Source organism: Lontra canadensis, unplaced genomic scaffold (genome assembly GCF_010015895.1).
Source record: "Lontra canadensis isolate GAN:19392208 unplaced genomic scaffold, GSC_riverotter_1.0 scaffold69, whole genome shotgun sequence".
Classification (NCBI taxonomy): Eukaryota; Metazoa; Chordata; class Mammalia; order Carnivora; family Mustelidae; genus Lontra; species Lontra canadensis.
In genome coordinates this window covers 6,673,606-6,698,421 of record NW_022631063.1, presented here as the reverse complement: position 1 = coordinate 6,698,421, position 24,816 = coordinate 6,673,606, and the positions used below count along the sequence as shown (strand labels likewise).

The 24,816-nt window shown below is 43.6% G+C and overlaps 1 protein-coding gene and 1 pseudogene across 1 annotated transcript in view; both read right to left on the bottom strand.

Annotated features, from left to right (window-relative positions):
* Nucleotides 1–22,011, bottom strand: part of NOSTRIN (nitric oxide synthase trafficking) — a 56,317-nt gene extending 34,306 nt beyond the window's left edge. Inside the window, exons 1-2 of the mRNA XM_032880378.1 lie at nucleotides 21,828–22,011; nucleotides 11,562–11,647 (exon numbers count right to left, since the gene is read on the bottom strand). Coding sequence (XP_032736269.1) covers nucleotides 11,562–11,647; nucleotides 21,828–21,854 — 113 coding nt within the window. The 5' untranslated portion in view covers nucleotides 21,855–22,011. The remainder of the gene's footprint in view (nucleotides 1–11,561; nucleotides 11,648–21,827) is intronic.
* On the bottom strand, nucleotides 490–1,822 carry LOC116880870 (annotated as a pseudogene).
* Nucleotides 22,012–24,816: the final 2,805 nt, after the last annotated feature.

Below are 24,816 nucleotides of genomic sequence, written 5' to 3'. Positions count from 1 at the left end.
TTAGGTGAAATCCTTAAGGATCTCCAAGAAGAGCCCACAAAGGGGGAGTTTTTCATTTAAACTTCTTGCATACCAGTGTTATGGATTGAATTGTACGCCCTTCCCATCTTGCCACAATGTTAAAACCCTAACCCCCAGATCCCATGAATATGGCCTTATTTGGAAATAGGGACTTTTCAGATGACCAAACTAAGATGAGGTCATCGGAATGGGCCCAGATCCAATATGGCCACGTCCTTATAAGAAGAGGAAATTTGGACATAGAGAGAGACACACACACAGGGAGAATGCCATGTGGAAGTGAAGACAAGAGACTGGGGCAATGCATCTACAAGCCAAGGAGTCCCAAAGATGGGCAGCAAACCACCAGAGGTGAGAGAGCAGCATGGACCAGATTCCTCCTCACGCACTTAGAAGGAACCGACCCAGATGACACCTGATCTCAGACATCTGGCCTCCAGAACTATGAGATGCTACATCGCTGTTTTTTAAGACACCCAGTCTGTGGTACCTTGTTATGTCAGCCCTAGCCAACCAATTCATGGAGTAAGGAACAGAAGACTTTCCTGCTTGCTCTAGGACATTAGCACCATCAGATTAGCTCTAGATTATAATAGTTGGCGATAAAGTGATAAATTATGATGAAGTTAGCCAAGAAGTAGCTTTCTTTGTTTTGTTTTGTTTTGTTTCTCACTGTCCTTGATCATGTCTTTATTTAAAATTAGCTGTCCAAAATGGCTCAACATTTACGCAAGAAATACAAGTAGGTTTATGCGGCGAGCTTCCTGTCTTGATGGTGGGTTTTCTTTTCTGTGGGCTTCTCAGCTGTTGCTTTGTCACTGCAATCTTTGCAACCTTTTCCCCACCAAAGGCTTCTTCTGCTCCTTAACGCCAACAGCCTCCTTTCCTTTCTTCCCTACCACAGGCTGCTTGCCTGGGACCCCCTTCTATTCTGACTTGGCTTCTAGCACCACTGCCACCTGACACAAACCCAGAGTTTGTGACGCCTGGCCTGGTGAGAATGGTGTTCAGGCACATGGTCTTTGCATATGGGTTTAGCATCAACAGAATTCTCAGGTTCTTCAGCGGATTCTTCTTCAGGACTCTGTGATGCATCTTCTTCCATGGTGCTCGGAGGGCTTTTGGATCTCTGGGCTTTTCAAGGTTCTGCTAAGGTGTGTATCAAGCATCTTGGGCATGGGAAGGTGATAGTTACTCTTGAGGGAGGCAGCCTTATGCCGAGTGTCATCCAGATTATCCAGCTCGAGGAAATCGCTTTCAGTACAAATGTGGAAACATCCTCCATGCCCACCAGGAGTAAGTTCCAAAATGTTCAGTTTGCTTACATTAAGTAGAGTAATTCCAGGGATGTTTCCAAAGGTCATGGTGACACTGTTGTCCTCATTATAGATGATGGGAGGTCCCCCACGTTGGATATGATGATGGTTTCTCATTTTGCCATTTCCAGCTCTCATTTGTTGAGATACACAGATCTTTGTTTTTGTTTGTTTGTTTGTTTGGTTTTTAAGATTTTATTTATTTGACAGAGAGAGATCACGAGTGGACAGAGAAGAAGGCAGAGAGAGAGGGGGAAGCAGGCTCCCCACTGAGCAGAGAGCCCGATGTGGGGCTTGTTCCCAGGACCCTGAGATCATGACCTGAGCTAAAGGCAGAGGCTTTAACCCACTGAGCCACCCAGGTGCCCCACACAGATCTTTGTTTTTAATAGCATTCCAGGTCTTAAGTTTCTGAAGAAGCAAAAGGTCTCCTTGGTCTTTTTGTAGACTTAGACTTTATTTTCAGCCACTGGACAAGCACACATCATGGCAGGGAGAGGAGAGCAAGAGGAGACATGCTCTCCTCTCAATGCTCCCCTCAACCCAGCGACTCCTACACAAGAAGCAAGAAGGAGCTTCCTAATGGAAAAGTACAGAATTGGACAAAACCAGATTTAGAAAATGGATTTCTGTTACTTTGTGTGCAGGAAAAGACTCAGTAGGGAATCTGGGCATGTCTCCAAAAGCAAACTCCTTGGTTCTTTTGAATAGATTGAATCACCGTGATCTTAAACTGATTTTACCGTGTCCTACTTATAGGCCCATCTATAGATAAAATAACAACATACTCTTATTCATCTTCTCATTTTCACTGCTGAAGATAATAAAAGTGTAGGAAATTAAGTTCGATCTGTATTGTTTTCCTTCTTAATTTGGACCAGAATGGGCTTGTTTATTTTGTTGTTATTGCATAGATTTTAGCCTTTGAGTTCTATTTTTATTATAACATATCTTTAGGATTATTTATGACTTCATTTCATTTGAAAAACAATCCCAGAACTCCCTAGTCACTAAACTTAATACCTGTATTTTTTTCAGAGCAGTGAATTTGGACTCAGTGTTATGGACAAAACAGAGAATGATAGCTCTGTTTTATGAAATGGAATCCAGAGGTTATTGGCCTATGCTAAATTTCTATTCAGCTTTCCCTCTTAGTATAGCTGTGTTCTAAGTTATTTTTGCCACTTTTTGCAGGAAAGAAGGCCACTGTAGGATGCATGTTAAGACCTAGGTGCAGAAAACAACATTTGGAATCAGAACTTGCCCAAGAATAAGGAATGGCAATAGCAAATATTTTAAAATAATGAAGCTGATAAATATCTCATTGCATTAAAAAAAAAATGTTCTGCACTCTAGGAATATGTTCCAGTTGATGGAGAGAGAGAATGCTGTTCAGCAGCAAGCTCGGAGTGACCATCACCTTGATGAACCTAGATGCTGTAGAAGCCCAAACCCCAACTTCTGGAATGGCCTTAGGCAGTGCTAAAAGGGACTAATCAGACCTACCTCAAGAGGTGTTATGGTGAGTAAAATGTACAAATGACCCAAGCCTAAGAAGGGCTGGACAGCGAGATGGATTGCTTGATTGACCTGCATAATCTGACACCTGGCTCCTCTCTGATATCCCCTCCCACCAGTCATCCCATGCTCCTGCTTAGTGACCAAATGCAATCCTGCCTCAGGGCCTTTGCACATGCTGTGGCTGGGTAGTTCTTCTGCTACATAACCACATGGCATCTCCTTCAAGTAAACCCCAAACAGCACTACCTCAGAAGCTACCCCCCTACAGCTGTATCTATGTCCTAGAATGTAGCACTATCTTATCAGGTGTTTACTGTGTATTTCTAGGAACAAGTCTTTGAACAGACCTAGAATGTAAGTTCCTCAAGGGCCAGAATTTGCTTTGTTCGCTGCTATAGCTCTAGACCTAGAACAGTACCAGGCACGTAATAGGCACTCAGTACATATCTTGAATGAATAAATCACTGAATGGACTTCCCATCAGATCTTGGTTGGAATTTTTAACTGGTCTCTGCTATATTTGTTCTTGTTTCCCACCTTCGAAAAGCTTAAATTCTTTAGATGCATTCCTGTCCTGATGCATTGCTCAGCCCTAATGTCAGAATACACTGCTTTCTAGCCCTTATGGCAGCTAGACACAAACCCTGTCCTAGTGTGTCACTAACTGGAGGGCTTTTAAGGACTTTCTTTTCCAGCATTCCACTCCGACTTGGAAGCAGCACAGAAAGCATGAAATCCAGTGAAGCATGCATACTGCTCAGCTCAGTGCTGGGCACCAAACAAATTCTTACTAAATCGTAATTTTTCTAATCTGATTATTATGTACCCCAAGGATCTCTAAACATTCAGAACACTCCAAAAATATACAGAGATGGGAGGTACGGGGGAAAGAATCCACAGTTTGCTTATCCATTGGCTCCAGAACAATTCAGAATGGCTTCTAACAGGACAGGCACAGGCTTTTCCTCAGAATTTGTTTTCACTTTCAGAATGTTCTGGTAGGCTGTACAAGGAGTCCCAGAGGCCAAGCAGAAATAAAGAGTACAATTGCCAGAAGGAAGAGCTGCTTTCCTTTAAACTGTTGACTTAATCAGATTCACCTGGTGAAAAAAGTTGGGCTCTGGTGTCCAGAAAGGAGGAGGGTCCTGCTGGCTTTGAGGCAATTGCTCATTTCTGTGTTGAGCCCGGTCACCTTTGCTCCACAGTCCCAGTACTTCTGCGGGCCTTCTCTTGAGTGCCGTAGGAAACCAGCCTACAGAGTTTCAATTAATTAATTGATTTCTAAGATACTTGTGTGAAGAGAAACGCTGCCTATGCAAAGGCATTGCCATCCTTTGTTGACATGTGGCTGACGCTTGACCTGTGCTCTGTCTGCACACGAAAGATGACATCCGGGACACCTGGGTGGCTCAGTCGGTTAAGCCGCTGCCTTCGTCTCAGGTCATGATTCCAGGGTCCTGTGATCGAGTCCCGCATTGGGCTCCTTGCTCGGCAGGGAGCCTGCTTCTCTCTCCATCTCTGCCTGCCACTCTGCCTGCTTGTGCACTTGCTTGAATGCACTCTCTCTCTCTCTCTCTTTCTCTCTGACAAATAAATAAATAAAATCTTAAAAAAAAAATTTAAAAAAAAAAGAAAAGAAAGATGACATCCAACATTTCTTGGGCACTTAGAACATGCCAGGCACCATTCTGAGTGTTTTAGGTGTATTTCCTCATTTAATCTGTGGTAACTCCCATCAGGTAGGCACACGTACTCTACTCTTTCACAGAGGGGAACACCAATGCACAGCCTAGTCTGTTAACTTGTCTGAGGTCACACAGGAAGAAGGGACAGAGCTGGGACACAAACTGGGCAGTCTGGCTCGAGAAAGCACCTGCTTGGTTACTCCAGTTTCCTGCTTCTGAAATAATGGGGAAGAGGCAGGAATAGAGAATTGCGGAGGAAGACAAAGGTTAAGTATTTTTTAAAAAACTGACACCACCTCTCACTTCACCTTTGCCGTCAGTGTTCTGAATCACCGTGTCTCCTGGCGGCTTAGCAGCCAGAGAAAGGATTCCCAGCAGCCTCAGCACTGACAAATGAGCTTGGCCTGGCCTCTTCTGAAAGAGGCAGTGTGGTCCTAAGCTATGTTCCCAGATGTGAAGGAGGCAGTTCCCTGCCTTAGACAGGTCCTAAGTTATGTTCCTAGATCTGGAGAGCTGGAGGGAGGGAGCTATGATATCAGCTGTCCCCAGTGTAGCTCTCTGAAACCAGGCAGAGGTGGGCGGGGCCTCTCAGAACAGTACTACACAGTGTCCCTGCCTCTCCACCTGCAGCAGGATGGTGACCCTATAACATTTTAGACCCGGCATTTAAACTCATCAAGCAAAGCAGGTTGCAAACATCTTCTCTTGCATTTTAAACCCTAATGACCATTTCAGACTCCTCAGCAGCTCACCCTGCCAGTCAGAAGGAAATGCAATGCCAGTGGGGTCAGGAGGATGGGTGTGGATACAAGGGGAGTGTAACACTCAGAGCTCTCTTTCTGGTGACCCTGCCTACTAAAGGAAAGGTTCCTCGCCTCTGGCAGCCCACGGCCTGTATCTTAACAGGGGTTAATGGGTAAATTCCTCCCCAGAGAAAATTGCTCTAAGAAGCCATGGCAAGCAGAGAGACAGCTTTTACTTTTACAAGTCAGATCATTTATACATTGAAACAGACACTGCCGTGGGCTCATCTGCGCTTATGGTCTAATTGTGTGTGTGTGTATCTCCTTTGGGAATTCCTGCTAAATAGAAATGAACTGACAGCAGGGTTTTCCCAAGGCAAAGATGGCAATGTGCAGCCCTGTGTCCATTGTTTTCTTCTCAGTCCTTGAAGGGAGCTGCTTTCATTATGGATTCTGGCATGAAAAGGGAGTTAAGAGAGGCAGAGTGAACCTGAGACAGAGAATTTCATTCCCTCATTAAAATAATCAGAAACAAGCTTGTAAAAACACAGTGCTTAATGTTCTAGCCCTATAGTTGAGATTTCTTCTCCAAGCAGTTGTCTTGGCACATATGAAACTGATGATGTACTTATATGTACTTCAATTGGTAACTCAGACTCACAACTTTCCAGTGAGCCTCAAAGATCCTGAACCAGGAAAATGGCATGCATTGACTTTTAATCCATTTATATTCTAATAATTTCCTCTCAGCATGTGGAGGCAGGTCAATAAATTTTCATTAGTAATAATGAAGACCAACCAGTAAGTCAAAGACCAACATTTGTCTTAGATTTTAAAATAAATGACACTTCTGAAAGAAAGGAGAGAGGAAAAATATATGGCATCAGATTCCATATGTTAGAGCACAAATTAAACTGTAAGAATAGAAGTGACCACGTCATCAATTTTAGTGTATCCTGCTCTATTAAAATTAAGATGATCAAAAGTGATTAAAAAAAAAAAAGAAAAAGACTGTAGCTGGCCCTTGTGTCTATGAGAGACTAATTAAACTTGAACCAAAGCCTTCTCAAGCTTGGGAACAGCAGGTGACAGAGCCATCCCTTCATTTTGAGTTAAGAAGGCGTTTTAGTAATCTGAAATCTTTGTTCGTAAACACCCCTATTCCTTGTTGCCTACAGCTTCCAGCTTGGGGGCTGGTGTGCTGACCTTGTCCCCTAAGCCTTAGCAGTCTGCCTCTTAAAAGACAGTCACAAGCCCGTCTTACAAATAGGCTATCTTTAAAAGTCCGTTATTTAGAGGACATTTAAAGGACATTTTTACATGGAAGCTCTGTTATTCAAGCGGCTGGGCTCTTTGGCTAGCCTACAACTCCCTCTTCATCAGTATTGATTGCCTTAATTCTGCCTGCTAAGAACAGTATGAGAAGCTGAAATGGGAGAGCCAGACTCAGGACACCCACTCAGTTCCCATCCACTCCCAGCCCAGGGAGCGAGCGCACAGCTGCCCTAGCTCTAGACTTCACATTCTCCCTGCCTGGTCATTCTGGAACGAAGTGAGGTCCGTGGAGTCAGGTGGAAGTGTTGTCATGAGGGAAGGCAGGTAAAATGGACAAAAAGGGCACTATTCAAAACTTTTTAGCTGGAAAACAAAGTTTTATACAGAATCTCACCACCTCATAGAAATGTATTCTGGATATAACGGGAGTGGTTGTGACAAGAGAGCTGAGTCCTCCACATCTAATTTTTGCTCACTCCCTGAAGGGGTCCCTGAGGACTCCCACACACCTCTGTCTTACCAGGTTTAAAAGCTACTGGGTTTGGGACGCCTGGGTGGCTCAGTGGGTTAAGCATCTGCCTTTGACTCAGGTCATGATCTCAGGATCCTGGGATCAAGCCCCACATCAGGCACCTGCTCATCAAGGAGCCTGCTACTCCCTCTCCCCCTCTCCCTCCTCCTACAGCTCCCCCCGTTTGTTCTCACTCTCTCTCTCTCTCTCAAATAAATAAATAAAATCTTAAAAAAAAAAAAGCTACTGGGCTTAAGGGCTGCTGATGTCCCTTCCCACAGAGGACCTTCAGACTCTGAAGGGAGCTGGACCAGGGCCTGTGAACGTGTTGGAACACCCATGGTTGGTGGTGCCTCAAACTGCCTGCCCAGTTGGCGGATGCCCTTACACCAAGCCTGCGATGAGCTGGGTAGAAATCAAACTGTATCTTTTTTCCCTCATCCCCATCTGTATATTAGGAATGGACCAGAGTACGTTCACAGTGCACTGAGTTGTGAGAATTTTAAAAAAGTAAAGGAGAACAAGTATAAGACGAATTGAAAACAGTGCCTGATCTGAAGATTGTGCTGGATAAATGGTGTCTCGCAGGGTTTTGTCATTCTTTTCTAGATTTTGTTCAAAAGAATATTCTACATACCATGTAAGTGAATTTCTTGGACACCCTTATTTATTGTGCCTCAGAAATAGCCTATCTTGGGGCGCCTGGGTGGCTCAGTGGGTTAAGCCTCTGCCTTCGGCTCAGGTCATGATCCCAGGGTCCTGAGATCGAGCCCCGCATCAGGCTCCAGAGAGCCTGCTTCCCCTTCTCTCTCTACCTGCCTCTCTTCCTACTTGTGATCTTTCTCTCTGTCAAATAAATAAATAAAATCTTTAAAAAAAAAAAAAAAAAAGAAATAGCCTATCTTGAACTTCTTAAAAGTTCTGAGTGCCTGAAGTCATTCTTACATTAACACATTGATTGACTCAGTGAACGTCTATTGAATGCCTGCTCTGTGCCAGGCTCTGTGCTGGTCCCCTGGGATACACAGACTCTCAAGGAGTTCGGCCTCCAGTGGAGGAGACAGGCAAGTGAACAGACTCCGACAGTATAGGGCAGTAGGGTCTAGAGCAGAGACGAGCACTGGTTCTATGCATCTCTGACGGGTACCGTTTTGAGATGGGACTGGAGTCAAGGAATAAATATAAATATATAAAGGGGATAAATATAAATAATGTAAATAATAATACATAATATAATATACAATATAATAATAATATAAACAATATTTTCTTATTAGTACACTTACATTACCAGAATAAGGCCTCTACTGTCCTTGGATACTCAACTGTCCCAGGCATCTTGCTTTCAAAGCCATGGCAGTGTAGTTCTGCACGGCAAGTCCACATTAGCATGTGGCTACAAGAGACAGCACCACAATCAAGCTTTAAGTCCAGAAATGCTGCACTGCCAAGCTCAGCTGCCTACCAATTTGTTCTAATTGGTGATGATGAAAAAGTGCAGCTGTTATTGAAACATCATTTTGCCTGGAAATTCTGCAATTCATGGTCATGCTTAGCTTCTTTTGTCCAATTAGTGGTTTCAGTTTCCCTTTGTTTGTAGCAGCAACTCTGACTTAGCCAAAAACACACAGCAGCTCCCAGGATGCCTGATGTCATTGGGTTCACTTTAACACAATCACAGATCGGATTTAAAGGACAAAGGCACATGCTCAGAAACTGTGACCTCATCCTCACCTACTAGGTTAAGAGATTCCCCCCCATTAATGACAGAGGCCATTAAATGAGAAGAAAGCTATAGGTATGAAAGGTGGTTAAGAGAGAAACAGGAAGACTTGGTCATGAGATGAGATAGAACAAGGGGTCATGGATGGCTTCCAGGTATTGGGCTTGATTGGGTGGGCAGAGGTCCCAGTCACACGGTAAAAATCCAGGAGACTCTTAACAACAGAGAACAAACTGAGGGTTGATGGAGGGAGGTGGGTAGGGGGTGGGCTAGATGGGTAAGGGGTATTAAGGAGCTCACTTATGATGAGCACTGGGTGTTGTATGTAAGTGAGGAATCACTGAATTCTACTCCTGAAACCAACACTGTACTGTATATTGACTACCTAAAATTTAAAATTAGTTAATTAATTAGCTTTACAAAATGCATCTAATGCATAAATGACCTAATATCTAGCATAAATTTGCTGGTCAGGTTAACATACTAGATTCCCCTTTTGTATTTACACTATGTAGTTTTTATCCCAGAAAAGTGCATGTAATTTTGCTAACCAGTAGTATTCTTTAGATCTCCAAATTCTAGGTGGCATCTGGGTGGCTCAGTGGGTTAAGCATCTGCCTTTGGCTCAGGCCACGATCCCAGGGTCCTGGGATTGAGTCCCGAGTGGGGCTCTCTGCTCAGCGAGGAGCCTGCTTCTCCCTCTTTCTGCTGCTCTGCCTGCTTGTGCTCTCTCTCTATCAAATAAATAAATAATCTTAAAAAAAGGAGGGGGGTGCCTGGATGGCTCAGTGGGTTAAAGCCTCTGCCTTCAGCTCAGGTCATGATCCCAGGGTCCTGGGATCGAGCCTCATATCGGGCTCTCTGCTCAGCAGGGAGACTGCTTCCTCCTCTTCTTCCTCCTCTGCCCACTTGTGATCTCTGTCTGTCAAATAAATAAATAAAATCTTAAAAAAAAAAAAAGATCTTCAGATTCTGAATTCTGCTCCATAAGAAGGTAAAACCATGGAGTGAAATATTCTTAGCTACCCAAGTGTTTTTACTTCATTGGAGCTTGTTTGACGCTGTAGAACAATGTGGGTGGAAGGCTTTGTGCGTGACTAAATCTAGGAAAGATGGTAGCCCGAGGAAGCAACTTCAAGAGAGACATGGGTAAGAAATGCAGGCTCTGATCATATATAAAGTGGATATGTCTGTGGCAGGGTGGAGGGGTTCGAGTGACCTGGACAAGGGAAAAGCAATAAGGCAGTTTGGGGGCAGTGATTGCCTCAGATTTATTCTGTTCATTGTTGAGTCAGTTTGCGAGGCATTTTTTACCACCTGCCTTCTGTCTTCATAGGTCTCTACTGGGCACGAATTTTGAACACAGGTGCATCAAAATAATCAAAGCCCAGATGTTTCTAATCTAGGTCATATGCATGGCTAATATATTTACAGATGCTTCCAGATCTGCAGGAGGGAAGTGCTTTCTCATATAGCTAATGGATTGAATTTGTATAATAGCTAACTGGCCATATTTTATTAATTTCTTTTGAAATTAATAAAATAAATTTTAAAATAAAAATTTTAAAATAAAAAAAAATTTCTTACGGAAGAGATTCCCTCTCAGATTGGTCCTCCCTGTTCCTCTCATAGAATCAAGGCAATTGGCCACAGAAGCATCTTAATTTAATTTTTTCTCTTTCAACTCTGTTTGACAAACCTATTTTTGTTTTGTGGGTCTTTGGGGGGGTTGCTTTTTCTTTTAATAAATGCCTGTTTGAGCTTTCCTGTATCTTTCCTTGGCCTCATGTATGGTTCCCGAAGATGCTAATATTCTCGTCTGTTGTTGTCCTACTAACGCAGGAGGCCATCGGCCCATGTCTTCTACACTTGCAATTATTTTAAATTTGAAATGGTTACCTTAAAAGAATATGCAGTCTCTTCTGGAGGCCTTTTTAGAGTTGTTTATTATAGAGCTGTCTAGATGTGGGGAAATGGCTTGAAGACCCTTAATGGCCCAACTCAAAACAGGAACTTCTGTAACTTTCTTGACTGAGTTCAGGGTGCTCATTTTAGCACAGTCACCAAATTGACACATATCACATCTAGTCTTAAGACAAGGTGATACTGGGCGCTTGGGTGGCTCAGTGGGTTAAGCCTCTGCCTTTGGCTTGGGTCGTGATCTCAGGGTCCTGGGATCGAGCCCCACATCGGGCTCTCTGCTCAGCAGGAAGCCCACTTCCCCCTCTGTCTCTCTGCCTGACTCTCTGCCTACTTGTGATCTCTGTCAAATAAATAAAATCTTAAAAAAAAAAAAAAAGACAAGGTGATACTGAAAATGGTCACTTTTCATTCATCAGACATTTACCGACGAAGTCAAAAGCCCAGACTCTCAAAGCTCAGGACACAAAGATGAGCAAGCCTGACCCTGTAGTGGGGGGACAGAAATGTCAGCTCATAATTGCCATCAGTGTGGGAAGTACAATAATGGTGGACACGCAGGCACCAGGAGTGCCCCAGGAGGGGGTGATAAACTCAGTCTGAGGAGTCAAAAGAGACTTGACTGAGTCTTCCCACGCAGAATTACTTCCTGTTGTTTCTTGATTATCATGGTACCGCAGTGATAAATGTGCAACAGAGGAGAATCACTCTTCAAATCAGTCTCTCAAGTACCAAAATATAACACCGAGTTCTGGAAAGTAGGACAGATTGTAATCACTCCAACAGTCATATCGCTAGCTCCAAGTAAAGAGGAAGAACCGTTTTTTGCAAACGTGCGCTCTGTACCTTTGCTGAAGAATGGATGTGACCTGCTTGCAGAAATTCTCTCCATTTTGAGAAAACTCCTTTAGGTTCTTGTACACTTTATTATACTGAAAGAGAAAAGATGCACAGACGGGTTATGAGCACGTCCAAAATAGAACTCCTCTGAATTCAGCATGCTCCGTAATGATGACTGTCACCGTAAATGATCGTGCAGCTACGGCGACGCACACCTTTTGGGTGAGTTCCTAAAATAAAGATTAAGTCTCTTCCGCCTGGCTGTGAACTATCTTGGAGAACTATTCAAAAATAAAGCTGGTCTGTCTGTTTCTCCCCAGGCAACCACTCAGCAGTGGGGTGACTTTGAAGTCTGACTTTCTGTCACTTCTTTTGTTCCCAGGATGGGTCCCAAAGTACATTCTGCAGTAAGTATCTTGAGTCACCATTTTCTGTGTCCCCCTCCCAAACTTCACAACACTATCCCTGGGTGTCAAAACCCAAACTCATTAAAGTGAATATCGTAGGAGGGCTGAGATATGACGATGTAAGTGAATAACGAGTTAGTAATATGTTCCCTAGTCCCTCTGTATCTCATTTAATTCTAGTAATAAGAATGTTGGAACAAGGAGCTAAACATTTTTGTTGTCCCAAACTCTTATACATGTAGGAATAAACCTTTAGGAATTCATTTCTATATGAATTTAGCCTCCAGACATAAGACTTCCAAGGGAAAGATTTTGTCATTTACTTCAGAACTCCACAATGTCCTCCTGAAAATCGTATTTGTAAAAGTAGATGCTGATGACAATAGATTTTAAGTGTTCAGATGGACAGAGTAAATGTGAATGAATTCTGCAGCTTTCCTGACACACAGTAGCTCAGTTGGGTGGTGGAACGGTCCCAAGAGCCCTCCCTCAGAGTTTTCATCTGGGAGGTATGATACCTCATTGCATTTTTTAAATTGATTCAGCATCTGCCTTTGGCTCAGGTCGTGATCCCAGGGTCCTGGGATCAAGTTCCAAGTTGGGCTCCCTGCTCAGTGGGGAGTCTGCTTCTCCCTCTGCCCCACCTGCTCCCAGTCTCTTAAATAAATAAATAAAATCTTAAAAAAATAAAATGAGATTTTACAGAAGAGGATGAACGTTCTCTATGAAACAAGTGCCATGCTGTAGCTCTCTGCTCATCTGATGAGCCAGCCTCTTCTGTGCTCCAGGAGCACTCTGTTGGGCACTGCATTGAGAGCTCCCATTCAGTGAGCACCTACTACACAGACGGCAGGTTCACATCCATGAATCCTCAGGGCCAAGGTCACCTTTCAGTTGTCACGGGAGGACCCGGTGTCTGATGCGAGCAGAGTAGCCAGCAGAGGACATGGGGCCATGGAGGAGGAAAGGACCTAAAGAAATGACCTGACCAGGTCCCTACCTTCAGGGCTGGAAAGAACCAATACCTAGGCAATAGGAAAACAATCATTCTATAGATACTAAACTTCTTTGTCTTCATGCAGTGGTTTCACTTCCCTCTGAACTGAGCACAGAAAACCAGGGCAGGATTTGGTAGACACACAGGAGGTTTCATTGAAACCGCCTTGGGCTCAAGGACAGTGGTCCGGGGGCAAAGCTCTTTACAAAGACATTGTTAACTCCTAAAGCAAGGTTGGCAAAATCATGGGACTGCAGGCACCTGTCAGCATCTGAATGAGTGAGCAGTGGGGATGGGGAGGTCAAGCTGGACATACAGCTGCCCCCACTGCTCTGGACCCAGGGAATGTGGCCCATAATGGCCAGATATTCCAATTTGTCCCAAGAAGCTGAAATAAGGATTGGCAGCTGAAATATGATTTTCTGAAAACAACTGCAGCAAATAATTTACAGATTTTAAACCTCTTTGCAGAGCAAGCAAAACATCCCATGGGGTTTAGGTGTAGGCTCTCGAGAGGAAATGATTCTCCTCCAAGTCATGAGAGTAAAATCACTATTTGGCAATCAAGCCATTTTTAGTTCCATAAAAATAACTTGGCATATGAATGATGTGATATTATAAGTCCTCCTTCCTCCCCTTACTGGGACAATGGGAAAGTTTTAGAGAACATTTTAAGACCGTTTAGCTTTTTTATTGGCTCCTCTGTTCACTAAACACTTTGACTAAGTTCCCCTTAAGCCTTTTATTTTCTTCCCACATCACCAAATAACATCCCACAAATCACACAGAAGTATCATGAGAAGAAAACAGGTATATGTTGAGTGGGGCTCATGCCCCTGGCATAAAGTTATTTCTCAGTGTCTCTCCCTTAGGGGAAGCCATGTGACTAAATGCTTCTCAAGGCAGCATGGGCGAGAGTTTTGTGTGGGGTTTCAGTGAAGTTTCCTTTCTCTTCTTTCCTGACACCTGAACTTTCAAGAAATGATGGTTCCTGCAATGTTCATAGCAGCGATGTCCGCAATAGCCAAGCTATGGAAAGACCCAGATGTCCACTGACAAGATGAATGGATAAAGGAGATGTGGTATTCATATACAATGGAATACTACTCAGCCATCAAAAAGAATGAAATTTTGCTGTTGTTTGCAACGATGTGGATGGAACTAGAGGGTATTATGCTAAGTGAAGTAAGTTGGTCAGAGAAAGACAAATGCCATATGATTTCACGCATATGTGGAATTTAAGAAACAAAACAGATGAACAGAGGGGAAAGGAAGGAAAAGTAAAATAAGATGAAACCAGAGAGGGAGACAAACTGTAAGAGACCCTTAACCATAGGGAACAAACTAAGGGTTGATGGAGGGGAGGTGGGTGTGGGGATGAGGTAACTGGGTGATGGGCATTAAAGAAGGCACTTGAAGGAATGAGCTCTGGGTGCTGTATGCAATTGATAAATCACTGAATTCTGTCTCTGAAACTAATAATACACTGTATGTTAATTAAATTGAATTTAAATTTGAAGAAGAGAAAGAAATGATGGCTGATGCCATAAGGTAATCTTGAGGATAGACGCCCTGTGGTAAGATAGTAGAGCAGAAAGAGATAAAGATCCTGGGTTCCTGATGGTCCTGGGGGCCACTACACAAGCCCTTAGCTCTCTACTTTTGGACTTATGTTCTGTGTGAGAGAAACAAAATAATAGGATTTTTTAAGGCCACTCTTATTTTTAGATTTTGAAATGTGCAGCTGAACATAGTTCTAACTCATACACAATCTTTTAACTTTTTATTTTAAATTATGAAATATTTTTATGTTTCATAAAATAATAATGATACAGATAATAAAAATGATAGCCATTATGAACTCACTACTTAAGTTATAGAGACATTTAACACTTCTGATTTCTCTTTAAACAACCGTTTTTTCTTTCTCATAATTTCTTTGGCTATACTTGGGCATCTATTCTTCCATATGAAGATTTAGCTAATTACATTTTTTAAACCCTGTTGAGATCCTAATTGGAATTGCATTATATACATATATACATATATATATATATATACACATATATATATAAATTTGTGGAAATCGGCTTTTTTATGGTATTTAGACTTCCCATACAAGGACATAGTAAGTCTTTTCATGTGTTCAAATCTTATTTTATGTTCAGTAAAATTTTACGATTTCCTTTATAAGTTCTTTAGCTTTCTTATTTGATTTATTTAGAAATGTCTCACAGTATTAAATTGTGAGTTTTTTATGTAATGTTCTATCTGCCTCGCTCTCCAGCCCATAGCAAAACAGAAACAAAGACCCAACACAAACACCAGGGGCCCATGTGCAAGAGAGAAAGATTGGAACGTCTGTTTGCAGAGTGAGTGAGTTCTCCTGCTCTGAAAACCTATGAGGCCAAGGTCTGGGGCTTGGAGAAGACAAAGCAGACCCATGGATTAGAGGATTTTGGAGGCTTCAGAGCAGGAGGGAGAAGAACCATCAGCAGAGCCAGGAGAGCAGGGAAGGGACTGTGAGCTGAGCTGTCCCTAGGGGACGGGCCCACACTAGCCCCATCACCTGAGGAGTCTGTGTCCGGCAGTCCTAGGAGAGAACAGGGTACCTCAGACATGTGTGAGGATGGGGGTTTGGAGGGGAAATCTTGCCCCTAGCCAAGGCAGAAATGAGCAGAACCAGTTGAAAATTTTTCTATTTACCAAGCTATCAAAATGCTCCTTATTTTATTTTAAAGTACATCCTCCAGTGGACTAGTTCTAGGAGGCCAGTTCAAAACTCAGTTGTTTTGGGGGGAGTTGGAGATCCTGTGAGAAAGTGGAGCGTTCCTGTCTTTCCCCAGTCATCCAAACTCAACGGTTTCAAGCAGAGGCCACTCAAAGCATAGCTTATGCTTCAACTGACCCTGGGCCTGCCAGTTTTAGATTTTGAAAGATAACTTCCTGTTATGTTACTTCCTAATGTTCTCACATCATGGCACACCTAGGAAATCATCACTGGGGGGCCCCTGGGTGGCTCAGTCAGTTAAGCATCCAACTCTTGGTTTTGGCTCAAGTCATGATCTCAGGGTCCTAGGATCCAGCCCCCCATTGGACTCTGTGCTTGGCGTGCAGTCTGCTTAAGACTCTCTCTTCCTCTTCCTCTGCCCCTCCCCCATGTGCTCACTCCCTTTCAAGCAAATAAATATTTTTAAAAATTAGTAAACTAAATAATAAAAAAAGAGAAAATGATAGTTGTACTGGGACAGTGTGTGGTAAATGGACAAAGTTGTTTGAGGCAGAGGAAACTGGCCTGTGATCTCTGCAGCACCCCCAAGCCACATCCTATCAATTTGAGGATTGCCACGGTTCACGTCCCAGGTATACCTATAACCCATTCACCAAATTCCAGGATGCCCAGGCACCCGCTAGTCCAGAAGCCGCTCAATACGTTCTGTTGTTGTTAACCTCATGATCAGATGACAACAGCAGGCTGTTGTTATCACAGCAATGGGGAGGATCTTTATCTTTCACCTCGTATGCAATGTACCTGACACTCCCTGACAAACCCTGATCTCCCTTGCAATAAAGGTGACATCGATAAATAAAACAGTTGTTAAGAATACTCCCATTCGTGTAGCATAACCCCTTCTTTAGAAACAGACATTGTGTACCTTTCTTCATGTACCATCTACTCAGACCTAAAGACAAAATCTGTGAAGAACAGACTTGCATAAATATCAAAGCAGAACCCAGGACCATCTTGTCATGCACGCATGTGTGTGTGTGTGTGAGAGAGAGAGAGAGAGACAGAGAGAGAGAGACAGAGAGAGAGAGACAGAGAGAGAGATCAGAAAATCTTGGAACATGTCTACTTTGAGGTGATGAAATCTCTTGACCTTGGCTTTGGATCGATGTCACCTTTGGATCCCTTTGGATCTCACCTCTCCTTCCCATCCTACTTCATCCACCAGAGGCCACTGGAGGGATTCCATGGAGCACAGCTTGAAAATCACTAACGTCTAATCCCTTTATTTTATAGTTAAGCACCAAAGAGCTGAAACTAACTTCATTAGTTAAGGGCAGAGCCGTGATTAGAAATATTAAGTGAGCCAATCAATTAGAGAAACTACCAGAAATAAATATATTTATAAATAGCTAATCAGTATAATTGCACTAGGTTCATTCAGAGTAATAGTTACCTTTAAGTGTTATGATCAGACAAATGGCTTCCTAATGTTATCAACTACACAAGAATGTTTTCTCTAGTCAAAATCATATGGAAGGCGGATTTTTGGTGTTCTTTCCCCACCCACTGAATTTTCAAATACCCCACCCTTACCAAATACTCATTCCAGGAAAAGAACCTACTGTTGATCTTACATCTCCATAGGAATTTTTACTAATGTGCTGTCTCTCGTTGGGCTCATTAATTACTAGGAAAAAGGTTATGTATTTTTTCCCTGATAAAGTAAGTTCAGGCTAGTGATGGAATATCTGGGACATTTCTGAGCTCATAAAAAAACCCCTTCACCAAGAAAACTGGTATACACAGGCATTTCCCATTCAGTCTAAAAAGATATTTCTGCCCAGCTTTTGTAAGCAAATTCTGTTGTATAAACATTGTCATCACCAAAAATGGAGCAAAGTCATGGGCACATGGAATAATCAGATAACTTCTAAACAATACAGAATGTATCAACCCCAGACTAGCTGTTCTTTCTGATTTTCCACAATCTGAATGATGAAGGTTAAATTCTGTTCTTCTAGAAAAGCCCATTTCTATTCTAGATGGCAGTATGGAAAGTTTTTGGACAGTGATACCCTCAGAGTATCAGATAAACTGTGATATTCCATTTATATTTAATCAAATAAGCTTTTCTTTGATGTCTTTCCTGTGACAGGCATGGTGGTACTGATTTCATGTGAATCCTGATTCACGGGGGATAATATTTCAAACCACTGCTCCTCTAACCAAGGGACTGTCTAGGTGAGATCTGGAATCCCCATGGCAGACCATCATAAGTTATGAGATACAGAACACTAAAAAGCATCGTTTACTCCATATCTCCTCTTCTTCCTTTCCAGAGGAGGAAACAGGCCTGTGAGACATGGGGGACATATCACCTATCTCAGGGATGCTGTGGGCCACAGGACATCTATGTGGTCAGACCCGACCTGCCTCCTTATCTGTGCAAAGCACCAGAATCCCTCAGAAGTCATGGACCATTGTAACGGTTATCTTCTGTCTTAGCGCAAGTGAACATCCCATGACCCAGGCTGAGCTGCCCAGACTGGCAGGTGGTTAGAGGCGGCTAGAGGAGGTATCCCACCGCCTGGCTGGGGCTGCTTCAGCAGCTGATGGTGTTAAGGGAAGGAACAGACTATGTGGAGCCCAAAATGCCTGCTTTGACAGGTTCCTACCTGGACACTGCAGAGGGAGTAAAAGCCTAAACTTGGTTACAGCCCATTATTTGCCCACGATTTCCATGGTTTTATTTCACAGGAAGGGCTGATTTTGAAGAAAAATGGTCGGATCACTTCATTTGGAGATAGTTCGATTCCTGTCTACTGCCTTGCACCTGGATTTGAAAATTTCACTGAGCTTCTTTTTTCCTTTTCTCTCTTCCTTCCTTTCTTTGTAGGTATAGAAGCTAAACTCAGAGGCATCAAGACATTAAGGCCCAGAGACAATTCTGTGCCTTTGTGGAAACAACTTCAAAATCTTCCTCAAATAAGTTCTGACACGCTTAAGATTAGTTAAAAGCCCACACAACATTTAGGCCATCTTTGTGCTACCCTGGTAACTAATAATTTGAGCATAGACACTGACAGCTATTAGCCTATCTTGGTCACTGGAGCATGACCTTAGTAAGAGATTTTAAAATATTTTTTGGTATTATGGTTCTTTTGGGTGTGCTGTGAAATCTATACTTTACTCAGAATATTTTTAAAATGCATTCAAGAAAATGGCATAGGGTTACAAAAGAAACATTATATTGATATACATTTATTAAAACATATTTAAAAATTACATGTGCTCTTCAATTAACATACTAAATAACAAGTCTTCAGAATAATTTAAATTTCTAAATCACACGGAATATATACAAGATTTCTAGATAACTGCAACCCCTGTGATATTATATAAAAATATCTGTGATTTATTTGGTTACAAATCACAGACCTTGTGGTAGTACCAAAGTCTGTTGCTTATATGCAAAGTTGAAGTAAATTCTAAAGACTTTTTCTTTTTATTTGAAAGAGAGAGAGAGGGTGCATGAGCATGAGGGAGGGCATGGGGGGGACATGGGGAGGCATGAGGTGGGGGCACGAGGGGGACTGCTGAGCAGGGAGCCTGACACCCAGCTCAGGGCTCCATCCCAGGACCCTGCGACAATGATCTGAGCCAAAGGCAGATGCTTAACCGACTGAGCCATCCAGGTACATCTGAAGTAAATTCTAAAATTTCAGTTAGATTAGTAGAAATAAAGAGGCCATGTTTTTCCCATTGAATTTCAAGTAACCACTGATTTTCATACATGAACCCCTGGGGCAGACTAGCTTAAAACTATCGTTAAGCTAAGGCCTTATGAATTAAATGTGTTCCATGCCAGCCATAGGGATGGAATGGAACATTCTGCAGGTGGGTTAAATCTTTGGGTTCTGTTTGGTTTCCTTACGAAACCACTCCTGTGTTTCATGAAGCCTTCATTAGCAGTCCATTCCTTTGTTTTATTCTGCTGCCAAACTGAAGCTTTATCTTCGTACAACATTATTCCCCAAGCACAAGCTAGAACTGCACCAGGAAATCAATGTGAACCCTTGAAAATGAAACAGTTGCAAATTTAAATAAAGATTCCATGACCTTAGAGGATTTGGGAACTCTGGCAGAATGGATGGGTATCGGCCTCCTCTTGACTCCCAGACTACCTTTGATGGCACCGGGCCCAGAGAGAAAACTTCAGGTTGTGGATAAAGATGGGAGTCCCTGGGGAGACGGCTTGGCTGAGGGAAAAGAACCCTTAAGAATGTTAAAGAGGGAGCATGAAGCTGACCCACACATGTGGTGACAGGTTCTCTTGGGGGGCTGCTCAGAAGGAAACATATCTCCCAGATCCTGATCTGAAGGCAGCCTTTGAAAAAAACAACAGCCTACTAGTTTGTGTTTGTGTTGTTCCCTTAACTTAGCTTGGTCCTAGTTTCTCTCTCTTCTATCTCACTCTTCATGTGGTCCTGACTTTCTTCTTTGGTGACTGTTGCTGTCAAGTTTTTGCCTCCACTTACCCCATCCCTGCCTTGCTCAACCACCCCCATGCAAAAACATCATCAGGGTATCGGTGGGAAGAAAGGAGAGGAGGTAACATTTGGTAAGGGGGCAAATGCAGAGAGAGAAAAATAAAGAGCAAATACATGAACAATAAAAGACTTCTTTTTTTTTTTTAATTGTCTGTGCTTACCAATGAAGAAAAGATTGGGAAGGAGGAAACGGAGGGGGAGAATTTTCCATCTTAGAATCTGCATACAACTATACTGTTGGAATTCGTTTTTACGTTAGACACATATTTACTTTTGCATTTAAAAAATGAAAGTGGACAGAACTTGCTATTACACGGTCATTATTAATAGTACCAGCCAATGCTCTTCATCTCATCTAGCCCATCTGATTCATGAACTCATTTTGTGGGCTCGCCTTGACAGCTCCACCTTCTTTAAACCTGTGCTTGTCCATTGTGGAAACAAAAATGTAACCAGTAGGGGCACCTGGGTGGCTCAGTGGGTTAAGCCTCTGCCTTCGGCTTGGGTCATGATCTCAGAATCCTGGGATCGAGTCCCACATTGGGCTCCCTGCTCAGCAGGGAGCCTGCTTCCCCCTCTCCCTCTGCTGCTCCCCCAACTTGTGCTCTCTCTCCTTCTCTCACTCTCTGTCAAATAAATAAATTCTGAAAAAAAAAAAAAATGTAACCAGTAATCCCCTGCCGCTCTTCTTTATGGCTTTCCTGCAGCCCTCATTTATCTGCTTTTCTACAGTTTGTTATTGTTAGGGAGGTTTTTTTGTTTTTTTTTTGTTTTTTTGTTTTTGTTTTTTTAATAAAATACTTGAGGGATGAATGCAACTCCTTGCTTCTGATGTTACAGATCTTGGTTTTTGCTACCCTTTACTGAGCTGACACCCTGATGATTCTAGATTATTTTACATCCACAGTATAGGAGCACCCCCCCACCCACCCCTGGCCACGTGCCTTATTTTAATTGCTCCTTATTTCCTAAATTTCATCTCTGCTATTTCTGTTGACAACCTCACACCATCTTCGGACTCTTGACCCATCTTCTGTTTTTGATAACACTCCCAGAACTAAACACACATGTTGGGAGACCAGTCTGAGAACCACTGGAGGCCGGGCAGGGTGGGGGCGCCTGTCCTTCCACTTGCAGGCCTTACAGTTCTGGACTCTACAGGATTTGGAGAAATATGCCAAAATCTCCCACCCCAACTTCATTCATAGAGCCCTAAGCTGCCTGCAGGTTCTGAGCGTCTGGGTAGCCGCTCTCCACACCATGTTGGCCCCTTGGGCATCTGTCTTCAGAATGTTTTCCAAACAGCCACATCTGCAAGCAAATATGATGCTATACCCACTCAAAGTTGTTCCAACCACATGAAAATAAAAGATGACAATTATTAACCTGCCCTGTCATTTGCTAGAAAGGGTTGTTTGCAATCGAACCAAAGAAAAGCCACAAGACTTTTGTATCACGGCCAATGTCTAAACACGTTTGTCCTCAGAATGTCTCAAATTCCTTAAGTTTAGACCCATTAATATATAAACTGAGCCCTCTAAGGCTGCCTTCTCACCCACAGGCGCAAAACCACACGGAGCTACTCACCGAGCAATCTGTTAGCGGGTCCCTCATGTTGGAATGTTTTTCCTTCTGTCCTTTTACCTACGCTCCGGCGTTCAGCGTTCAAGAAAGTACAATCAAGGCTGGGTGTGTCCTGGACTTCCCGCAGTCAAAGGGCCTAGAGTGCGTCAGTCCCTGTCAAACACCCTGAGGAGGAAGTCCGGCCCCAGCACTTTCATCCCGTTTGTTTCCTGAAAAAGCAAAGAACTGCTCTGGGTCAGAGAGCTGGGCTGACATGTTGAGAATGACTTCTGTAAACACTTAGAGGGCAGAATACAAGTCCTAAACTGCCTGACTTTGCGAGGAGGCCCAGAAGCCGTCAAGTGTCCCAATAATTCGGGTGTTCAGGGTATATGCTGAGGACGCCCAGTCTCCTGGCCTACTGTATTTATCACATTTTAACATTTTCTTTATTTCATGACGTTTTGGCATGTTGGGGCCTTTCAGACCTAAGGACGGAGGGCCCCTCCTGGGATTAGCTAATTCCTGGAGATAACAAACAACTTGCCTGTGAGAGTGACTTTGATATGCAAACTGACCAATCCTGAGCTCTGATGCCCCCAACACCCTTCTTTATCTAACACACACACACACACACACACACACACACACACACACACACACACGGAGTCACTATCCCCCCTCCCCCCCGCCAACCAAATCACCCCAGGGCCAGGTACCAAACAATTAGGACCACATTCACAGAACTATGACTATGGTAGGAAAATGTCTAGAAAAGTCTATGGGGAGCGTGACACACATTAACCACCTCACAGGGCCTAACTCAACTCAACCCTCATTCTCAGAACTCATTCTCAGAACCATCATTCTCCCTCCAAGAGGCCAAACTATGAAGTTAAGGAGGGTTTTCCTATGTTCACCCTCACTTTCTTGTTTATTATTACTCAAAAGAGTAAACAGTAAACTAGAAATCCACTATCAGCAACTTATCATTCATTGTTTTCTCTGCACCCAGTCGTCAATCCATAGATTTCCAGCTAAAGGCTTGTTGCCTTTCGGCGGCCATTTGCTGGGCTGCGGACACCTTTGGTATGACTGGCAGGCCCCCAGTCTGAGAGGAGCTCTGTCAGGAGAAGCCAGTGGCACATTTCAGAGCTGCCCGGGGGTAGGCGCAAACTCTATTCATCTACCCTAGGTATGCAGGCTCCTTCAAAGTCCCTAGAAATAAGGAATGAAGAGGAAGCGGTCAGGGGGGAAGAGATGCTGTCTTGCAATCAGATGGAGAAGAGTGCTCCATAGTCAGGGAATCATCATTCACACAGTGCTCTCCTCTTAGCTTCTCCCAAGGACGTTTACCACTGGAGGTTCCAACATGGAGCAGTAGCAAGTAGGGGTGAGAATCAGATCAGGCCACTCGGCATTCTGAAAGACATGCAGAGACAGGTTAAAAACTGAAGTTAATTTGTCATTCGGATACCCACTGGGCAGCTTCCCAGCCACCAGAGATTGTAGATCAACTTGGCTGGAGCCTTGGTTTGAGGGCCTGGGGCAGCTCAGGGCCTTCCTTCTGATTTCCCAGGCTCTTGGTCTCATTTCAGCTCCAGCTCTGTTCAAAATGGGAAGATCGACCTCCCTTGCTGGTTTGCACAAGAAATGCCATCACACCACACTTACTGGGATCTTCGTGGCCCTATTGAAGATTGGTAGGGTGTTGCTGCCCCCATCGTTCTCACGTGTGTCTCTCCCAGCAGGCTGACTAGTTTTCCTTTAGGCTTCTGACATCTGCTAAACTAAAATACCTTCTTGTGGCTGCAGTATCCTCCTCACAGACTGCTGTGAGGGCAGCAGGTATCCGGACTGAATCTGGCCTAAAAACTAGACTTTGGCTATTTGTTGAGCTTTTCAGAGAGGTGTTTGAATCTGAAGGAAAAAAAAAAAATTGGTTCTGGAGATCAGAAAGAGGGTTGTATCAGTTATCCATTTTCAGTGATGCTGTGTAACAAACAACACCCAGTGGCTTCAAATGGCACAGACCTTCCTTGGTTCACAGGTGTGTGGTTTAGCTGGGTGGTACTTTGGGTCTCCCCAGGATCCCTCATGTGAAAGCAGGTCATCTACACACACTGTTGATCTTGGCTGGGCTTGCCAGCACGGCTCTTCGGGGTTCTGCTGGGCGGATGGCTGGCTGCAGGCTGAGGCGATTTTTCTTCAGCCAGTAGTCAAACCAGAGCTGTTCAAGGGGTCTGGGGAGGAGATGACAGTGAGTAGAAGCACCCAAGGCCTCTTGAGGTGCAGGCTTGGAACTGACACATCATCACTTCAGCAACATTCGGCTGACCAAAGCCTTTCACAGACCAGCCCAGATTCATGGAGGTGGGGGAGATTTCACCCCTGATACAGAGAAGGCAGGGAATCGGGATTAGTTTTACATTAAATTCACTACAGTGGTCAGTCAATATTCGTTCTTGAACGATTAAAAAGATAAGGCAGAAAAGACGACGGAGGGCATGGCTGCTACTGGCCATCCTCTCCCTTGCCCCAGTTCGGCCTCAGGGGACATGTTTGGAACTCCGGCAGAGACTGAGTTTATGGAGAGAAATAAAGAATTAATTCTCTAAGGACTTCAGGAGATTCATTCTTCCTTTTGACCCAAAGAACACAGCAAAGCACACTCACCCTGGGGTGGCTGGTGGGGGAGGAGCAAACAGCCAATCAGGCTCTCTAGGATGTCTCCAGCACCAGAGGCTGTCACTGGTGAGGCACCTGGGCGTGAGTACATTTGTCCTTGCGCCTCCGAGAACCCCTTTCCCCTGACTCCCAGATATGGTCCAGGGAGACTGGGAGGAGGGAGCTGAGTTCCTGTGTGAGCATGAGTGAGAAGAGCCTTGCAGTTTTGGAATTAATATTATGAGGAAGGAAGAACTCCTGTACTCTTCAAGGTCCTTCTAGCCACAGTAAGACTCAAATTGACATGAGACAAATTAACAGGAGAAAATCAAATTTAATACTAGCA